General features: G+C 38.5%; 1 protein-coding gene across 3 annotated transcripts in view; it reads right to left on the bottom strand.

The window, feature by feature from the left end:
- The window catches only part of alg13 (ALG13 UDP-N-acetylglucosaminyltransferase subunit), a 137,759-nt gene extending 118,590 nt beyond the window's left edge, over nt 1-19,169 (bottom strand). For all 3 annotated transcript variants that reach the window (XM_039766547.1, XM_039766549.1, XM_039766548.1), the window contains exons 1-5: nt 18,926-19,169; nt 18,496-18,579; nt 10,422-10,472; nt 10,285-10,331; nt 9,522-9,594 (exon numbers count right to left, since the gene is read on the bottom strand). In XM_039766547.1, the coding sequence (XP_039622481.1) occupies nt 9,522-9,594; nt 10,285-10,331; nt 10,422-10,472; nt 18,496-18,579; nt 18,926-19,066 (396 nt within the window). In that variant the 5' untranslated portion in view covers nt 19,067-19,169. The remainder of the gene's footprint in view (nt 1-9,521; nt 9,595-10,284; nt 10,332-10,421; nt 10,473-18,495; nt 18,580-18,925) is intronic.
- Nucleotides 19,170-22,140: the final 2,971 nt, after the last annotated feature.

Raw genomic sequence — 22,140 nt, 5'->3', positions numbered from 1 at the left:
GACACCATATTATGTAAACAATTAAAATTCTCTTTTGGACACAAGTTTAAAATACAACACACACCACTAAATGAGAAGTCACATTTGTAAAAATTTACAAATAAGGCAGCAACATTAATAAAAAACAAAATACTTTAAAATTTGAACAATAAACATGAAAAACTGTAAGCCATGTAGTTTTAGAAAACAAAACCTTACATACTGTATAAAATGCACACGAATGCAATGTATGCATGTTTTACTTGCACAACAGAAGACACTCTTGCTTTCTATCTGTACAGGTCACTATTTAACCAGAAAAGCAAATTAACTGCCATAAAGTCTGAATACACAGCCAACCACTACAAATTTCTGAAGCAAAATAAAATTCTGAAATTGGCCTTACGAGAATGCCAAAGTTCACTTAAAAGTGAAAAATAGGTCTTCACAAGATGGAATGAAAACTCTGCAATACTGCTATATATTTGATACGGAAAGCCAAATCCAGTTATAGAATAAGCAAAAACCTAGCAGCCAGTTGCTTAGTAATAAAGAATCTTGAATTTTAGGATGGCCATTTATGTTTCCCCCCCCAATAGCTGCTTTATGACTGTTCCTTGTTCACACGGGCGTTAAAATCGAGTGGTTTTTTTTGCGTTCGTAGCATCCGGTGAGCGCGGATCAAGCGCCGAGTGTTTTCTACACGTAGGAGTCAATGAGAGTGTTCACACGGGCTTTGGTGACGTGCGTTTGTCCGGCAGCGCGTTTATACGGCATCACACAAACGTTGCATGAAGCTTTTTCTTGGCGTTCAAAACCCAACGAACGCAAGGAAACCGCTTCTAGTTAGTTTTCTGCGTGTTTATTTTACGCTTCGGAGGACCGGATATATCCCATAATCCTACATGCTATACATAGGGAAATGCGGGGAAAAAAGAAAAATAAAATGTCGAAGGAGGTTGATCCAGCCCAGCTCGTGCAGGAAGTGGAGCAGAGACCGCTGATATGGGACATCTCTTTACCAGACTACAGTGATTGTTATAATATCTAACATAGCAAAATGGTCCATATTGAAAGGAGGCACCTCAAATAAAAACGACAAGGGCTTTCATATCCAGTTCCCGACACTGCCTCCACAGGTTAACACACAAACTACAATTTGGGCTGCAGGCTGGCGTTAGACAGAGAAAAACGAACGCCGGTGTAGAAGTCAATCGATCGCCACCACAAAATGCAACAAACGTCTAGGACGTTCAGAGCAAGTTCGTTTATCCAAAAACTTAACGCCCGTGTGAACAAGGCCTTAATTTCTACCGTATTTGGTGTGTATTAATTTGGGAAAAAAAAAATAAGTGTTCAATTAAGATAGACTGACCTAGCACCCATCATCAGGTAAGAAATGATCTGAACAATTACAAATCTGAGACAATAGAGATTTGTTTACAGCTTTAAGCAGTTAATATTTAACCGTTTTTACAAAAGCTACAATTTAAAGACCATGAAAGAACAGATGACTAATCTGTGTTAATTACATGTATACCATACTATGAGCAATCAGATGTTAAAAGGTGTTAAATTAAAAAATATTCAAAGCCCCAATTTTCTATTGGTGTCAAACTACAGTTTGCAAATTGTATGAAATACAGTTAAGAAATTTTGGAAAAATGTTTATGAAGTGAATTAAGCCATCCTTAGCCTGACTGCCACTTGTGAAAACAATTAAAAGTAAAAAGAGAATGCTTCACTGCAGAAACTGTGTGTGTGTTGGCAATTAATGGGTTGATTTATTTACATTAAAAAGGTTACACAATAATATACAATTTATGTTGTAGATAATAATGTGTGCTACCACACTAACGTATGACAAGTTGTAGTGAAGGATATGGACTGTATACTATACTAGGTTTACTTCAACAAGTAGACATACAGTTAACCGTTCTAGCAATCACTGTGAAGATTCCGCATCTATTGTGTTACCTGACTTGCAGCTCTTGTAATACTGGAATGATTAAAAGAAAGAACACCATTCATAACAATCTAACAACACTGCTTAAGTTAAGGCTCAGGGTGCATTGTTTAAATACATTCAGAGTCTGTGGTTGAACAAATATGATTTCAAATACTTCCAAGGCAGGGGTCGTCAATCACGGTCCTGGAGGGTCGCAGTGGCTGCAGGTTTTTGCTTCAACCCACTAGCTTAATAAAAAAACACTTATTGCTCAAGTAACACTTCTGCTTCACTTTAGTTGTCTCACTTGTTAAGATTTTGAACACTTATTGCTTATTTTAGTCTTCAACAGCTGTATTCTCGGATTTTAGTTGCTCCAAATTAGCAATAAGAGGCAAATGACAAAAGAGAGCAGCATTTCTCCATTTAGCTTGTTACTGTTTACTCCTGTGTGTATTTATCATGCACTGTTGGGTTTAATTAAATACTTGTAAGGAATGTAAAGAAAAAAGTGAAGGACTGAGAATTACTCTTTCACTTTAGCCTTCAAATCGTTTGGATGATATCCTTGGAAAGGGGAAGAAAATCTAGGTTATGAGAATGACCTGACAGAGTTAAAGCACTAACAAGCCAGGACATTAAATTATTGGCAAGAATGGCTTTCTAATTAAGCAACCTGGTTAGAACATAAACCTGCAGCCACTGCGGCCCTCCAGGACTCAAGTTTTAGGCAAGAAGCTACTGGATCTTTAGCAAAAAAAGGAAAGGTTTTCCTCATGCTTGTCTCAGAGCATTGCTTGCCAGTCAAAGATTACATTGTTACTTTAGGTGGTAGATACAGCAGTTAGCAGCAGCCTGGCCGGCAATATTAACCAGACAATTTTTTGCTCTTTATACACAACTGTCAGCTGTTTCTTTTCCAAATTCAGGACCACAAATCATGATTTATTACATGCTCAAATTACTACAGTTTGGATTTACAGCCTCAACTTTTAAGAAAGCGGAGATCTGTAAGAAGACAATGACTTTCAGTTGGTTTCCCAAGCCATTTTGAATGGTGCAATTTATCTTCATCTTATCTTTGGACCAGCAGTTGTGACAGATTTTAGGAGCTCTGGGGACTATCAAGTGATATACCAAGCTGGAAGAGGCGTGTAGCAGACATATTGTTAGGATTTAGTAAACTGACAAGCATTTAAAGAGAATTTTTCACATGTACAGGGCGAGTCAAAATTATGTTATGGTAATGCTATGTATATACTATATACATGTGTTGAACATGATGGCGAACAGGTTGAGACATTTCTGTAAATCTTGCACATATTAAGTATGTTTTGTGAATAAATTGTTTCAGTCATTCAAATGTTAACATAATTGCTCGCCCTGCATGTTGGATGGAATCCATTTAATACATTTGTTTTTCCTTTAAAGAAAAGTACATTTACAAGTCACCAGACAATGCCACGTCACTTGGATATCTTCTAGTCTAGTCTGTTCCTGTGCAGCGGTTCATTTCTAAAGAAGTGAATTTCTGCAGGTGAAAGACCACTACTGTAAAACAGATCTCATTGAGGGTCACAATGATATAAGTAATGACTAGTTTATCTATGAATCTGGTAACATGGTCAGCATGGCACTCTCCATTATATTGAAAGAGTGGTTCTGAAAGTTGACCCTTAAATCTAAACCCATATCCAAGACATACTTTTCTTCTGGCGGACGCCACTGGCAGCCCCAGATCTTGCCTTTAGAGACACTAACGGATCTCATGTTTTAGCTGTAGAATCAATACACTACTCATATCAATTTAAATGACTTAAAACATCTGGTTTATGGAAAGAAAAGATGATTGTGAAGCATTACAATTAGTACAATAATTCTGTGCAGGGAATTAAAACTCCATCCAGGAAAGTGCCCCCTAATGAAACAGGAGGAGTCATTACTATATGAGAAGTACTACATGATTCTAAACAAAAGCAGAAAAAGTTCAGCTGGTACTTTAATGAACAGGACTACAGTTTTTTTAACATCCTGTGCTGAAACAGCCTCGTACTGCTAATACACCAAACAGGGCAAACCATCTCTGCGTTTTATAACTGAAGTACCATGACCACGTACAAACTGAAAATAAAGATCCAGAGGTCCTTCACAAGATGAAAATTAACGTTTAGCCCTTGTCCGTTGTCATGTGACGATCTGTGGCTGCCATGTAGCACCCGAGTAGAGACAAAGTCTGACCGGGTAAGGTTCCCAGGCAGTGCCTTTCACATAAGACATCAACCACACTTGCAGATGTAGGTGAAAAATAAACAGGTTATCAGCAATTAAACATGGCAAGTCATCCAAACTAGACATTTGTTACTTTTATCAAAAAAAGTGAAGTCATAAATCAGCGTTTCTCAACCTTTAAGTATTTGTAACCCGAGTTTTCATAACAGTTTTAATCGCACCCCCTAAGTTTTTTTTGAAAGGAGCCCACTAATACCAATTTGTTCTTTTTTAATTAATGATATATCATAGATGCATATTTTATTATACCTACTTAACTTTTATCGACATTTATCTAATTATTTTTCTAGTATCAGAATGTAGTTTAAGTTAATTTGTTTTGGTTTCAATAGATGTAGTTTACATGTTTTCTTTTTTTCACATCTTCGCACCCCCCTTTGTTACTTTCTGCCCCCCTAGGGGTGCCCGCCCCACAGGTTGAGAACCACTGCCATAAATAATTTCCATCCACTTACATTTAAAACTGTTGAATACTAAACAAACCAAACAAACAATGTCCTTGGATTGTGGAAACCAAAGTCAGAGTAACCGTTTTAAAAAAAAAAAAAAATGTATCTATACTAATAAAAGGCAAAGCCCTCACTGACTGACTCACTCATCACTAATTCTCCAACTTCCCATGTAGGTAGAAGGCAAACATTTGGCAGGCTCATTCCGTACAGTTTACTTACAAAAGTTGGGCAGATTTCATTTCGAAATTCTACGCGTAATGGTCATAACTGGAACCTATTTTTCTCCATATGCTGTAATGGACGTGAGCTCGATGGCTGTGGGTAGGCGGAGCTGCGTGTGACATCATCGCGCCGCCCACGTAATCACGTGAACTGACTGTGACCGCAGTACGTAGAAAAGAAGGAAGAGCTCCCAAAGATTGCTTTTCTCCTGGACAACTATACGTTGCATTCTCAAGAGTGAGCTCGCGCAAAATAAAGCCGTGGACATCGCAACATCACACAAGAGAGCAGCTCACGTGAACTGACTGCACAAAGTACGAGTGATCACTTCCATGCATCAAACCTGTTCAAAAACGCATTACACAATTGACAAGGTGATGGCTTTATATGTCGTTCGTTTATAAAACAGCGGAGAAACTGTGCAAAGGCTGTTTCACAAAAAAACAGTGCAGCGTCTTATATGATAAGTCAGTCAGCTAAAGAACGGAATCAAATATCTATATAATCGTAATAAACGAGCAAAAATTAACGTACAAGCCGCGGATTAATAAAGGAAATGGGTACCTGAACAGTAAAGTAAGTCTCGAATAGCTAAACAATAACTATAAGAAATCGTAATAAACAAACAATAAAACAGTAGAGAACCACGAAGCAAGGAGAAACGATGGCGTTATATGGCGTTCGTTTATAAAGCAGCGGAGAAGCTGTGTGAAGGCAGCTACATAAAAAAACAGAACACCACACTCCGAATGTATTCCTGGCATCACCGTTATACCCTCTGATCTCCCATTTCAATTGAAATGCCTCAAATTTCCAGTAAGGCTCTGCTTCGCGATGACAATAAGTCTCAGGGACACACCCTACAAAAGGTTGCCATTGATTTGAGGCAACATTGCTTTCCTCCTGGACAAAACTATACGTTGCATTCTCAAAAGTAACTATTATTAATATTTTATATATATTAATGACCCCCTTTGTGTGTGTGTTTGACCCCCTTTCGCCTTCAAAACTGCCTTAATTCTACGTGGCATTGATTCAACAAGGTGCTGAAAGCATTCTTTAGAAATGTTGGCCCATATTGATAGGATAGCATCTTGCAGTTGATGGATGCTTAAGCTGCTGCCCCCGCGACCCGACCTCGGATAAGCGGAAGAGGATGGATGGATGGATGGAGTTGATGGAGATTTGTGGGATGCACATCCAGGGCACGAAGCTCCCGTTCCACCACATCCCAAAGATGCTCTATTGGGTTGAGATCTGGTGACTGTGGGGGCCATTTTAGTACAGTGAACTCATTGTCATGTTCAAGAAACCAATTTGAAATGATTCGAGCTTTGTGACATGGTGGATTATCCTGTTGGAAGTAGCCATCAGAGGATGGGTACATGGTGGTCATGAAGGGATGGACATGGTCAGAAACAATGCTCAGGTAGCCCGTGGCATTTAAACGATGCCCAATTGGCACTAAGGGGCCTAAAGTGTGCCAAGAAAACATTCCCCACACCATTACACCACCAGCAGCCTGCACAGTGGTAACAAGGCATGATGGATCCATGTTCTCATTCTGTTTACGCCAAATTCTACCATTTGAATGTCTCAACAGAAATCGAGACTCATCAGACCAGGCAACATTTTTCCAGTCTTCAACTGTCCAATTTTGGTGAGCTCGTGCAAATTGTAGCCTCTTTTTCCTATTTGTAGTGGAGATGAGTGGTACCCGGTGGGGTCTTCTGCTGTTGTAGCCCATCCGCCTCAAGGTTGTGCGTGTTGTGGCTTCACAAATGCTTTGCTGCATACCTCGATTGCTCTTCTATCAGCTTGAATCAGTCGGTCCATTCTAATCTGACCTCTAGCATCAACAAGGCATTTTCACCCACAGGACTGCTGCATACTGGATGTTTTTCCCTTTTCACGCCATTCTTTGTAACCCCTAGAAATGGTTGTGCCTGAAAATCCCAGTAACTGAGCAGATTGTGAAATACTCAGACCGGCCCGTCTGGCACCAACAACCATGCCACGCTCAAAATTGCTTAAATCACCTCTCTTTCCCATTCTGACATTCAGTTTGGAGTTCAGGAGATTGTCTTGACCAGGACCACACCCCTAAATGCATTGAAACAACTGCCATGTGATTAGTTGATTAGATAATTGCATTAATGAGAAATTGAACAGGTGTTCCTAATAATCCTTTTAATATATTTAATTTCAATATATTCAATATACAGTATATATATCAGCGCTTCCCGATTCATTTTACCCTTGCACCCTCTTGGTTTGAGAAGTATGAAAAAATATGAGGTTAATGCAGAAAAACAGATCACCAATTGAAGCTTTATGAATAATCGATTCGCCATCAATAATTGTTTTGGTAAAGCCATACTCAGTGTAATCCTCCTTCCATGTTATAATTTTTCCTCGACTAGCCATGATTAAATGAACGGTAAAAAAGCAAGAGCGAAGCGAGGGTGTCTTATTCAGGCAGGCAGGCGGGCGACAGCTCAATAGCTCGAATTTGGATAGAAGTAGCTTCTATTTAGGTCGCCAGAAATATCTTTGGTAGGAATGGAAGTTGAATTTAGTCTTTAAATTTCTATGTTGAAGAAAAATTTATGCAATGATGACTAAATTTAACTTACATTCCTACTAAACATATTTCTGTCGTCCAAATAAAAACTATATTTAAAATTTAAATAGAACTTGAACAGATACGATAGTTCATAATACCCGCGCAGCACTAAGTGCACGCAAGAGCAGGAGTCATCCGTTTTAACAAGCAGCGCATTGCACTGATACGAAATAGCCTGCCCATTTAATTATTTAGGAATGGATAGATAAATTAAGATTTTGTACAAATAATGTTTTTAATTTTTCTTCCTCGATGTATTCTGGCACCCCCAGCTCGGATGGATGGATGGATGTGTATGTATATATGTAGACAGTGTCCACTACTCAAATCGTCACCTGTTAATCTAAGATGTTTAAGAGGCATTGGCGGTTGTCCAAAGGTGTAAAATATTTGGCCATTTCGGTACACTTGAAAGCAACAACCGAACAATTCAGCGGCAACCATCAACTCGCATACAGAACCATAGGTGAAGGGCTAAAGCATTTCACTCTTAGTGCTCCTGTGTAGTATAATTATCTCCTGTACCGTCATCAGTCCACACCTTGAACCTGTCCCAGGCATTTAATACATAAGACACAATGTTCCTCCAGATATCAAGAGTGAGCCTGATATGGCCGTGCAATATGTAACACAGAGAATGGAAAAGGCAGGCGCCATCTCCAGGCATGGAAACCACTTGGTAAGTGACAGTTCTTTGATCGATGGTGATCACCTCGATAGACATATTAATGTGGGTACGGTTGGAACGATAAAGGAAATGGATACCTGAACAATGTAAACCAAGTCTAAAATACCTATACAATAACTACAATCGTAATAAACGAACAATAAAACAGCAGAGAAGCCGTGGATTAAATAAAAAGGCTGCAGTTAGCAGGGACACATGAATACCGTGGCGAAGCAAGGAAGGGAATGAAGAGACCGTAGCGACTGACAGCCTTATACAGGCAGGCAGCCAACAACGTGGGAGGCGTTGGGATGGGGGACCCAACACCGCCTCACACGGCGACCGAGCTGCAGGCTATGGACGTATATATGTACATACGTAGGATTCAGTTAGCGTTGGGAACCCGCGTACCAAATTTCATGAAGATGAGCCCATAGGTATCAAAGACTGTTGGAAAGTTCAATATGGCGGCCGACAGTGGCGTCATACCACCGAAATAAGTACGTACATCGGTTTCGGTTAGCTCAGGGAAGCCGCCTACCAAATTTCGTGAAGATGGGGCCATAAATAAGAAAGTTTAACATGGTGGAAGTTGTCGACCGTTATGACCATTACGCATAGAATTTCTAAATGAAACCTACTTAACATTTTTGTAAGTAACCTGTAAGAAATGAGCCTGCCAAATTTCAGCCTTCTACCTACACAGGAACTTGGAGAATTAGTGATGAGTGAGTCAGTCAGTCAGTGAGTGAGGGCTTTGTCTTTTATTAGTATAGATATATAGACCCCTACAAGATTTGACAAACGTGTTTTTGGAGGGGTTAAAATATGCCAATACAATTCCTATTGCTAACATACAACTAAAATTTATCTTTTTAAATGAAATGCATCTAGTGAGAAGTCAAGCAAAACGACACCAGCAAAAAGGCAGAATACTGACATATAAACCACATGTTAGAGAATTAACTGCAATATTAATAAAAGTTCCACAATTTTGAGTATATTAATCAATCAGCATTACTTTAAATTATGTAGCTTTAAGGGTCAACAAGCACCAGCAATACATGTGCCAAGGAAGTTGCCCCCTAATTCAAGATGTTTGCTTAAAAATATGTATTACTATTTCATAATTTCAAGACAAAACAAAGGTTTAGCAATTGTGCTGCTAATGGAGAACAGTTGGTATATACAAACTAGCGTTTCTTTAGAAAAGAAAGGAAGATCAATGCAAGATATAAACAAATACAGCCTAACAAAAATCAGATGCTTAGGTCTATTTCAACATCACTTTAACAGTGAGCCTAATAAACATTGGACTTAAATAACAGCATGCCTCACCTTTTCTTTAAAATCTTTTTCAGATATTTCTGTGGGTGGCTTTCCTGGATGACGATATATAACAAAACATCTCCTACAGAAACACACAAGGTAAAAACCTATTACACAAAACATCACTACCCCGTGTTTCCTTAATCAACATAAATTCTAGTAGTTGGTGCAAACTTTCATTTTTTTCGCATTTTAAAGAAAATGCATGTTTAGAATCTTTTCCCCCTCCTTGACAAAAAGGGAAGATTTTTTCAATATGCAAAAAATAAATAATCCCTATTAGACTTCTAAAAAGGTAATCCATCACAAAATACGGGACAACTACTAAGGGATTTTATAGGTAGGCATTTAAGATTGGTAGGAAGAGCAAGTCAGGGAAAGTTTGCCACAGTTAACTTTTTATAAAGGATTACTAAGCCTTCTCTAAATTTCTGTTAGTTCTCTTCTCCACCATTGAAACTGGACTTTAAAAGTGCTATAGTTACCATCTCCATTTTAACATAACTTCTGCATTCTATTTGACAGAATATATGGCACTTCTGCCGGGCACACTGTAAATGTTACTGTATATTAAAATGAAATTACAGCGTAGAATATCTAAATGTATGCATTAAAACTTTTCACATAAAACTGTCAAACTGCTGTTTAAAGTCAGATAAATAACTAAAATTCCAGAAATGTGGGTGAATCACATTTCTCTCTGCCAGGACTTAGCAAATGAAAATGCTTTAAAAAAAATAAATAAACAAAATAAAAAAAAAAAACCACTTACTTATACAAAAGAGAAAGTGCCTTAATTTCCACCTGACCAGCTGTTTCCTGAAAGAGAGGTCAGCAAAAATTTAAAAACACACACACAAAAAGCACATCTTCAAATGATAGAAATTTAAAGACAAATAAATATTGTACCGTTGGGTCTTGTAACCGCTCCAAGTATTTCTCAAATGATCCTTCTACAAACTAGGAGAAAATAAAACAAATGTTTTCAAAATGAAAACCTATTGAAATGGCTATTTTAGCTTTATTTTAAAACAAAGTTATTAAGCATTCTACATCGAAGCTTCTATTTCAGCCAGAGATTGTAAACAATATTACAGACATTGTTAAGAATTGCGGGATAACACACAAGTCAGATAACTTAATTATGGTCTAACCATCAATCCATTTGTTTTGGGCAGGATGATTCAAATGGTTGAAGGTGGTTAGAGCCTATTCAAGAAATACATGGCAAGGTGATAAACCAAAGGACACCAAACCATTAGACACAAAAACACTCCCACTCACTCATACCAGACCAGTTAATACGCAGATCTTATGGACTTGGTGGAAACTACGATCCCTTTAGTGTTGTACAGAAACATCAGCTTTAGCTTTACAATGCATATACACAAAATGTGGGAGCATCACAATAATAAGCAACACTGATTCACAGTGACCGGTATTCATAATGGACCACAAATTATGGGAGGGTTTTACATAGACGGAACCTTTCCATGTAGGTTCTTTATAGCTACTCTAGTTTTCTACCACATCCACAACAATTAAATAAGGGTAATTCAAAACTGTAAAAACTCTTGTCTGTGTACAGGTATGCACAAGGCTGCACCCTGAAAAATGACTTTGATGCGATTAGGGTTAGTTTCTGCCAATAAGCAATTACTTTAGAGATGTGCTTTGGCTCTTCATAGTTCTGCAGGAGGAAAAACAGTGAAAAAACCAGTGTGTGACCTTCACTGGCAGCGACGGTTGGGTGATTGGGGTTTTATTGTGTTGTACTTTTAATCTGAAGTTAATGATTCCAGATATATCTAAAGATTACATTTTTACTGTCAATAAGACAAGGCACACAACTTTCTGTGCAAACTTTTCTGGATTTCTTTTTTTTTTTTTTGCAATTTGTTTTTACATTTACATTTGTTGCCTACTTAGTAAATAAATGTTTCATTTCAGGTTCTGTCCCTACTGCCCTCAAAACTGCTGCAGTTACCCCAATCCTTAAAAAACCTGACCTGGATCCTTCCTTTCTCTCCAGTTACAGGCCTCTCTCCCTTTTTTGGCTAAGGTGATGGAACGCACGGTTGTTACACAACTCCATGTTTTTCCTTCTAGACAATACACTATGAGCCTTTTCAGTCTGGCTTTCATACACAGCACAGAGACACCTCTTCTCCGGTCTGCAGACTATGGTTCACTTAATATTCTCCTTCTTGACTTAAGTGCAAGATTTGACAGTGTTAATCATGAAATCCTCCTGTCACTTCTCTCTGCTGTAGGCATCGCTGTCTTAGCCCTTCAAGTGCTCACATCATATCTCTCTAATAGGCAACATTTTTGTCACACAATCCTCCACCTCACCTGTGTTGCATGATGTCCTTCAGGGTTCAGTCCTTGGGCAATTTCTTTTTCTACTTTATATGCTTCCTTTGGGTCAGATTATTCACAGACATGGCCTTAACTTCCACTGTTATATCTTAGTACAGATTCACCTCCTAGCATACTCACTGACTGCATCACAGATCTTAAGCTATGGATGGAAAAATAACTTTCCCAAATGTAATGCCAATGAAACTGAAGTGTTACTGGTAGGTCCAAAATCACAACTTTAAGGTATCCAAATTCTGTTTCTGTTGATGGTACATTTGTCAAACCCGACCTTGTTGTCAGAAATCTTGGCATTTTGTTGGATTCATCACTTAACTTTGAGCTACACATTAGGTCTCTTTCCAAAATTTCATTCTATCATCTCCGTAACATCGCCCACCTCCATCCATTCCTATCCTTTAATGACGCTCAAACTCTGGTTCATTGTTTCACACTGTCTTGTATTGATTACTGTAATTCACAAAAGGTTCAAGGAAGATACAATAGCTTCCGTTGTGCAGAGGTAGGAATTGCTGATTTATAATCAAGAGTCCCCTGTTCAATTCTGACTGCCTCATATATTTACTGTTTTGAGTAGCGAGTTGCTGTTATTGTTAATATTATACAATAAACACATACATTTGATTTGCGTCTGTAACAGCCACTGTAAATTTATAGTACTTATAAAAGTAACCTTTTTTTTCCACTTTTATTCTCTCAGTCACAATCATGATACATACTATGGCCTCACAGGGATCTGACACTGTTACTTTTTATCTGAAACTGGGAATAACTGTAGATGCAAGTGGTGTTTTGAGACAATCTAACTAGAAATTCTCTGATCTGGATGGATAAAAGCTGACACACAAATGCTGGCGAATCTGCCTCATTCGTATCTTATTGTCACTTGATTTTTTTTTTTTATTCAGTTTTATTGAGTGTTCCTGCTTATGTTGAATTAGTATACGCCTTATGGCCCGTGATGTCAAAGCCACACTGACAAAAAAAAAACAGACATTAAAGTATATATGATATTTGGAATTATTTTATAACCTTATAGTACATTTTGGAAAACATTGTGGCACGGATGCAACATTATTCATATTCATTCACGTACCTTCTTTTGGTTGTAATCAGTGGCCGTGTTTCCCCCCCACCCCAATCTTGTCCAGTCTGCACAGGACTCCACAACATGCAGAGGAAAGAATGTTCCTCTGCAAGGTGAGCCATGAATGCTCTTTTCTCAGTGGACCCCGCACATGCCTTGAACAGTACATGTGCTTTGATCGCCGCTCCTGCTAGCTCTGAATAAGCTCACGCCTTCTGGTGTCAGCACCCAGCACCAGGGGGAAGGAAGAATTAAAAAAAAAAAAAAGACAAATGTGACATTTTGAAGAAATCTTTGTATGACCTGAATAGTACCCAATCAGAGGAAAAAGGAAAAAAAAAAAAAAATTACACTAATGCAACATTATTTGAAAACAAACGGATCGGGTGGAAATTTTTACATGTAAAGGTTAGCTTTTTTCACTTTTATTTTCTCAGTGTCGTTTACGGTCTCCCTCCCCTCCTGATTTGACCCTAACTAACAGTGCCAGCATAAATTCTCAAGAGGCGGTGGCATCACAGCTCCAGGATGCTTGCGTTTCAGATGCTCATTCATCGCGGTGGTGCTGCCATGAAAAGAAAGCTCTGCTTTGCATAATCTGCATTCAACTTTTTTCCTTTTTCGGTGAAGTGCTCCCTCACTTTAGAAAGTCTGTCTCAATTTCCCCCTCCTCTATCCAACTCGCCATTGCAACCACATTTATTTCCCTCTACATTCTTCTTCTCCTCAGACATCGTTCTTCATTGTTGGGACTGTGTGCAGTTTTGACAAACAACAACATACTATACTGCCCCCAGACATTCATGTAGTGCATTGCAGTTACAAAAACCAATGTGGTTCTTTGTGACTGGAGCCTATATTGAAGGTTCTGTTAATGACGCATCGACAATAAAAAAAACCTGTGTCTATTTTTTTCTCATCGACTAATCTTTGCAGCCCTACTTATGGGTACACATTAAATGCAACAAACCGCACCTAGCAGTCCTCCTAACTTTGGAGCATTGAAACAAAAAATATTATCCAAGATCATTAAAGCTTTTCTGTTTTATTTATATTGACACACATCCTTATAAAAATTGCCACCCAGTATCAACATTTAAGTGCTTTAAAGATTTACACTACGGTGTCATTCAATTTTTTTCCTTGAGAAACTTGTTTTGCTAAATTAGTGTACTTCATAAAAGTACACAACTGCCCAACCAATTACAATTGGGGACAATGGAGCAATAAGGCAAACTAAAATCCTACACCTTACCAAACATGTCCACTTAGCAAAGCAAAGTTTCCACTTTTACAAAAGTATTTCTACTGCATGTTTACAACAAACATTAGAAAGAAAAAAAAAAAAAATCACCCATTTCCTCATTTCTTCTAGTAACAAATTGATGGATGAATGGCTGTATGTTAGGCTAAGTTTCTGTGCACACAAAAGTGCTTATTCTACGATATGTTTAAGATTACCTTTTGTTATTTTGCATAAATACTATTCTACTTCTCCATTTCCAACGGAATATTTCAGTGCCTTGGTCAAACAGTTCTCTGTTAAACTCAGATTTCCACTCTGTTTCGTTAATTGAGGAAGACTGCTACCAACCTGTGTTCACTTCATCCCCACCAGCAAAGGAAATGTAATAAACTGAACATTCACAGAAATAAACATTTGCAGCTTCCTTTTCAATCATCATTCCCTATATTCATTTTTTCACGCCTAATCCAAAGAGTTTAGGGATACAGGAATAATTGAAATTTAGACTACTGCTGCATCATGGATACACTTCTGTGGGTGTGAATCACACACCCAGTCATCTGTGAGCTATTCTTTGCCTAGTGCCCCTCACAAACCCAAACTGGATTAATCAGGTTTGAGAATGATATATTGCATTAGTTTTGCTTTGCACCCTCCCTCACCATAACCTATCGTCTTTGGGGGAGAAGCGAAAGTTTTAGGTTCATCAAAAGTTTCGATCTCTGGTACTCAGTATTTTAGGATCGCCAGAGACTGAAAACATCGATATCGCTATGATGGGTCTGTGTGTGTCCGTGTGTCAGTTTCTTGAGGATGGTAAAAGAGCTAAAATTGGACGGATGGAAAAATACCAAACTCGAAACTGAAGCCTGTTATGAGATGATGTGCCGATTACTTTTTGAGCCAAATCACGCAAGAGATAAGAGGCACTCTAGAGGAACCCTCAAATACCGTAATTCTGCAATTATTTATGAATTCTTGTCAATTATTGCCATAATGACCTATTTTAGGATCAGAAAGATCAGCATCAGAGTGGTAAATAATTACTGACATGTTACAGAACAGTTTGGGTAACTTGGTTCCTAGGGTGCGAAGCCTACCGACGCTCACGTGCGAATTTTTCAATTATTCCCTGGTACAACGTGTAACTCAATGTGCAGGTTATTAATTCTACCCGAGGCCAATTTAATTAATTCTTCTGGTTAGAAAGGTTGTAGGTGCACAGAAAGAAATATTTTGAAATTTACTCAGCCATGCTCTTAATACGGATTGGCTCGCGCAATCCAGAGATGCATAAATTGACATTAATAATGGCAGATTACCATGTCACAGGGCTCTACACAAAGGCCTTAATGGGAACCTATTTTATACATTTAAAAAAAAAAATTAATTAAAAAATAGACCTAAATAGGACACCATAACCCTGCGGTGGACTGGCGCCATGCCCAGGGTTTATTTCCTGCCTTGCACCCGGTGTTGGATGTTGGCTCTAGCAGACCCCCGTGACCCCTATAGTTAGGATGTAGAAGGTTGGATAATGGATGGATGGATGGATGGACACCGTAACCTAACATTACCACTGCATAGAACAATATCTCAATTGACGGATAATAGATTCCAATCAATCATTCACCTGACAAAATTATAGACCACTGTTCCATTTCATTGTGAAAAATAATTCAGGGGATCTTTAGCAAATACTTAAAGGCCTGGTTGCAAGGTAGAAATTCAAACGTAATGTTTTAGTAAAATTTTCTGAATTGCAAACATTTAATAGGTTTTAATAACCTAGTAATAATAGTAATTACTTCAACTTACTATATCTGAACTCCATTTCATTAATTCTCTATACAAAAGAAAAAAAATTGTTGTGGTAACTTAAGTTGGTTGGGAGATGCAATTTCTTTCCACCTTCATTTGCAAGACAAGTTCCCATACACTTAACATGTCGACACAAGTTCATAGTATGTTATCTACCCACTGAACAAGACTGTCTGTAGTCTGTACAAACGCCCGTTTGTGATAGAACAGATGATTTATGGTGACGGCACAATTTAACTCAGAAATGCTATCAAATGAGATAAAACTATTTTGAAAAATGTAAATATGTTAAATGTCAACTCAAGAGGATATGGTGGTGGCACAGTAGCATGGTGATGGACTTTGCATGTTCTAGCTGTGTATGTGTGGGTTTCTTCCCCACTGTCCTTAGGTAAAGTGGCAATGCTAAACTATCCATGTGTGCTCACCCTGCAGTAGGTTAGTTCCCTGTCCAGAGGGACTGTTCCTGCCTGAACCCACTGCTTGCCTGGATAGGCTTAGACTGCCCCACAACTCTGCACCAGATGAAAGGGTTTATAAAATGGATAGATGATACTTAAAATACCTTTACTTACTCTAAAACAATTTTTTTTTTTTTTTTTTATATAAATGCAGCCAACTTAAAAATGTGTTTATGTTCCTAGTTAAGAACACAGTGTTTAAAATACTTGCACATGTTAAGGAAAAGCTAAGTTACATAACTAACCAATTAGTAGAATCTACTTAATTCTGTTAGATGTTGAGATAACTCAAAAACTTGTTGCAAACTGTTGCATTAATATTTATTTTTTGGTTAAACAGAAACATTTGTTTTTATAGTGTGGAAAAGGAAAATGCTGTAAACAAATTCTGTCATTATTAAACTCTCTGTTGAGATGAGCGTTTGGCTAAGTTGCTTTTATTGGCTTACTAGTCATTACTTTTAACTAAATATAAAACAATTTATAATATTGTTCTTTTATTTATACTGTACATCCATTAATTATAATATAGCAAAGAGTTTACTTTTTTTTAAATCTTTTGGAATATGAGGAAAAAAAACAATGAGAACCAGAAATTTGAGAAGACATAGGTTTAACACTCTTTTGTACTGCATACATTTTTACGGATATTCTGTGTTGTAATCCAGTTTTATTGTGAGTCTAGTAATACAGCAATAATTCATCAAATTTTAGCACATTGAAACAATTGATATTGGAAGTTGAACACTGCTTAAAATGTAAATATACTTGCATTTGTTTTGACTCATTTTAACCATTAGTTTTTTACAGTTCAAGGTTTAATTTATACAATTTTAAATGTGGTTATTCTATTTCATGAGGTGTAGTTACACATATGTTGTTTCTTACCAATTTAACACAGAAAAAACTGTCGAGAGAATTTTCAGAAAGTACATTTTTGCAATGCATAGTTCGATCGCTGGATTTTCTGTACTTGCTAAATGTTGGCGAGTTATATACAGAACCGAAGTAGTTTGATTTTTTATGCATGCGAGTTAAACGACCCTTCACGGGTTGTGTGTGATATAGAAGCAGACTGTCTAATGTTTATGTCGGCAATACTACAAGGTACCCATGTTGGGCCGAGTAAAAGTCAACTGAAAAAAGTGTGACAATTGGGATGGCCCAATGCTTTTTAAACCGTTTACTCAACACAGCAAATCTCTTTCATTAGATATGGAAGTGTGCCAAATTTGACTGTCCTTTTGATCCAGGTACCCACGTTGAGGGTTTTTTTTTTCCTGCAGCTTCCCAAAGTTTGCACCAAGGGTGTCAGAATTAGGAGCAGCGGGTAAGTAACCATCTTTAACCTCGTCAAAAAAAAAAAAAAAGTTGTTTCAATATACTTTGGCTCTCCCTTGCTCCGTTTTTTCCACTTTCCGATCAATATTTACGTTTCGTATCACACTTTAAAAGGGTTAATAACATCTCTGAATAAGAGCTTACTGCAAGGCAAAAGTTTACATCTACGGACAGAAAAATGTGTATTCCTGAATGGCCACGGGCTGATCAGGAGCCAGAAAGAAATTCACCACAGTGAATACATCCGCACAATGACGTTCGAGTCCGCAAACCTAAAATCAATTTTCAAAATATCGGACACTATCGACCAGTCAGTTAGTAAGTGTTACAAAACAGTACGTCATTTTATCAATTTGGAGCTGGGCCCTCTGTCGTGGGGGCACCTACGCATACCAATAAATCCGCCTCTAATTATATACACGTCAGTTTATATTTTTTTTTTATCCTAACATATGGATATGGATACAGTTACAATATTAAATCATTTTTTATTCTGCAAGTAAAAAACACACCACACACACAATTAAAGAACAGCATTATCACAAAAATACAATTTGGAATACCAAAAAAAAAAATCGTCTAATGAAAAACAAACAAAAATAAATACATGTTATACATCAAAGGGCTTAACAAAACGTAACTTACCGGCTCAAAGTTGCACCGGTTGGCCCTCATGAACATGACACAGGCTTTTCGGATGCGCTCGTAGTAGTTCTGAGAGTAATATAGCTAGGGGGAAACAAAGAGAAAAAATGTATACCCTGAGAGTTGTAGCCTCGTTACTTTGTATACAGTACACGTGTTAATGTAGGGCGCTCTTTTTAGCTCCACTTCGCGTACTTCTCAGAGGTAAACCACATCCTCAAAATGACACAAGGCGCGGTGCCGTGGTCATGCTGTGCAGTACTTGGGAACCCGAAATTCCTGCCAAACGCACTGGCGTAGACCCCAAAGGGGTCGCCACTTTGCGCCGAACTAGCCAGGTTTGGGTTATCAAACAGTTTAAAATATTAAAACACACAAAACTCCCATTTAGAGTATTCATTTAAATCTCAACCATTTCTTCGCTCCTCACCTGTTCGGACACAGCTCGGAACAGGCATGACGCATCCCGAGCTGTAATTTTTCGATACAACCCCAAACTGGCGAGGTACTCGTCCATGGTTACCTCACTCGGTGGCTTCTGAAGAAAGTACTTTTTCCAGCTTTTCTGCATCTTAATGAAAGAGTTTTAGATGTACATTATCCGTAAAATAAGGACAAAACTTCTCTCCGCGTACAGAGAGATGTCGAACAAAACGCGTGTTGCCACAAACTGATTTTTGTGTGATTATTGCGGCAGGTGGTGCCAATCCACACTAATTACTCGAGTCAAGGGACATGCGGTGCGGTGCGGCGAGATAGCGACCGACGAGAGTGCGCGGCCAGTCTCAGACTTACCCTGTACCCCGAAGGCGCTGTATAGCTGAAGAGCCCCATAAACGGCACGGACCTAAATCTAAACCATTGTCATGGCATTGTCAAATAAAAAGCGTAACTCTTTGTAAGGTATTGATAAGTACTGTAAGCTTTGTAACGAATTTTTTTTTAAGTAAATGAATATACGCATGGGATGTCTAAATCGCCTAAGAACGCATAGAAATATATATTCTCTATGTAAAAAAATAAATAACGTTTTAAGAAATAATGAGAAATTTGTATTCAAAAGTAAAAAAATAGCAAAAAAAAACTATTAAAAGGCGTTTTGATATTTGAAAACAGTCATCATCTTATTTTATTCTGCTGGTCACAGATCCACTGTCCTGGTGCGGTCTATATGCAGATTGCGCATTGCCCTCATGCTATTAGAATATTAAAACATTAGAACAAGAGAACGGGTCATTTAGTTCAACAATGCTTACCAATCCTAACACCTAATTCCTCCAAAATAACATCATATCAGACCTCGCACTGTGTATTTAAATCAAACGTTTTTACTTCCTGTATGTTACATTTATTTACATTAAATGTAATTTGCCACAAATCTACCTAAGCCTTTATGCTGTAATGTAATGATTCAATGGATTCCATTATCTGTCATTTCACCTAGCTTGGCATCATCTGCAGATTTAATCAGCTTGTTATTGATATTGCTATCCACATCATTTATCCATCCATCCATCCATTTCCTAACCCGCTGAATCCGAATTCAGGGTCACGGGGGGTCTGCTGGAGCCAGTCCCAGCCAACACAGGGCACAAGGCAGGAACCAATCCTGGGCAGGGTGCCAACCCACTGCAGGACACACACAAACACATCCACACACCAAGCACACACTAGGGCCAATTGAGAATCGCCAATCCACCTAACCTGCATGTCTTTGGATTGTGGGAGGAAACCGGGGAGCCCGGAGGAAACCCACGCAGACACGGGGAGAACATGCAAACTCCACGCAGGGAGGACCCAGGAAGCGAACCCGGGTCACCAAACTGCGAGGCAGCAGCGCTACCACTGCGCCACCGTGCCACCCCCACATCATTTAAATATGTTAAAAATAGCATTGATCTTGAATGTTCTCCACTGTTATAATCACCCAATTCTGATAAGATTCCCCGTACCATCATAACTCACTGCCCTTCTTTCAGCACTAGATAAAACAACTCCTTTAAAGCATAAGGATGCTTCATTTAAGCGCTCAGATCCATGGTACAATTCAGAGTTATGGTCTATGAAAGCAGCTGGCTGACGACTTGAGTGAATGTCACATAAGACTGGCCTCACCGGGCACATCCAGGCTTTCTCTGACCATCAGAGGGTTTACAGGGATGCGCTGACTGCAGGAAAGAACACATATTATGGCAGAATAATGGGAAGTGGTCATGATAACCGATGGGTATTGTTCACTGTAGTTAATAAACTACTTCAACCTGCATCTGACCCAATTACCTCCTCTACTTAGCTCTGTGAAAAATTCCTACACTTTTTCCACAATAAAATTAAAGATCTAAATAATTCAACTAACATAATTCCATCACCCATTTATATCTTTCCCTTTCTTCCCACTCCATCCAGCTTTTTTTTCTGAATTTTCACCAGTCACATCAGCATTTGTTAATGACCTGCTTTGTAAGATGATGCCAACTACCTGTGTACTGGACCCCATCCCCACCACACTTCTTAAATCCTGCCTTCATGCCACAATCCCGACTGTTACAACAATAATAATTACATCCCTTGACACTGGCTTTGTGACAGCTATTTTTAAAATTGCTTCTGTAACCCAAATGTTAAAAAAGTCTGGTCTTTATGCTGACAATCTTAACAATTTGCGGCCCATTTCTCCCTTACCTTTTCTGTCAAAAGTTCTTCAGGGTGTTTTAACTCCCAACTCACCAATTACTTAATTTCTAATAATTTGATAGAACTCTTTCAGTCTGGTTTCAGGGTGCAGCACAGCTGTGAAACTGCTCTGTTTCGGTTAACTAATGATTTTCTTATGGCATCAGACTCACAACAAACCAGCATATTAATTTTGTTAGATCTTAGTGCCGCATTTGACACTCAGGTCAGACGTGACATTCTACTGCCCAGAATGGAGACCATGCTGGATATCTCTGGCATTGTCCTCCAGTGGTTAAAGTCCTACCTGACTGACAGGCAAGAGTTTATTAGTCTTGGCAACAGCAGATCCAGCTCAACGCCAGTCACATAGGGCTCTGTCCTCAGCCCTCTGCTTACCCTTGACCATATCATTCGTAGCTTGGACTGGGTTATCATTTTTTTGCTGATGATACTCAACTCTATTTAAATGTTAAAGGTGAAACTTCATCAGGGCTTTATCAGCTCACAACTTGCCTCATTGAAATTAAGACCTGCATGGAGCAGAACTCTTTAAAATTAAAAGTGAACTCCTGCAAATTGGCACTAAAGCTCAACTTAAGAAAATGAGCTCCTTCTCCATCACTCTTGACAGTGATCTCATTAGACCTTCTTCTGATGCAAGGAATCTTGGTGTCATTTTTGATTCCGACCTTTCTTATTCCGCCCACATAAACCACATTAAGAAACTTTCTTACTTTCATCTCTGTAATGTATTCTGTGTTCACTCATTCTTTCCTTTTCTAATGCTGAGAAACTTGTCCATGCTTTTATCACATTCCACATCGATTATTGTAACTCCCTACTGGCAGGTGCCATTTCTAATTTTATATCACAGATCCAGTTGATTCAAAATTCTTCTGCAAGAGTCCTAACATGAACCCAACCTGCTTCACCTTCACTGGCTCCCAGTGTCTTACAGGATTGAGTATA

Source organism: Polypterus senegalus, chromosome 10, assembly GCF_016835505.1.
Source record: "Polypterus senegalus isolate Bchr_013 chromosome 10, ASM1683550v1, whole genome shotgun sequence".
Lineage (NCBI taxonomy): Eukaryota > Metazoa > Chordata > Cladistia > Polypteriformes > Polypteridae > Polypterus > Polypterus senegalus.
This window is presented reverse-complemented; position numbering and strand designations above follow the sequence as displayed.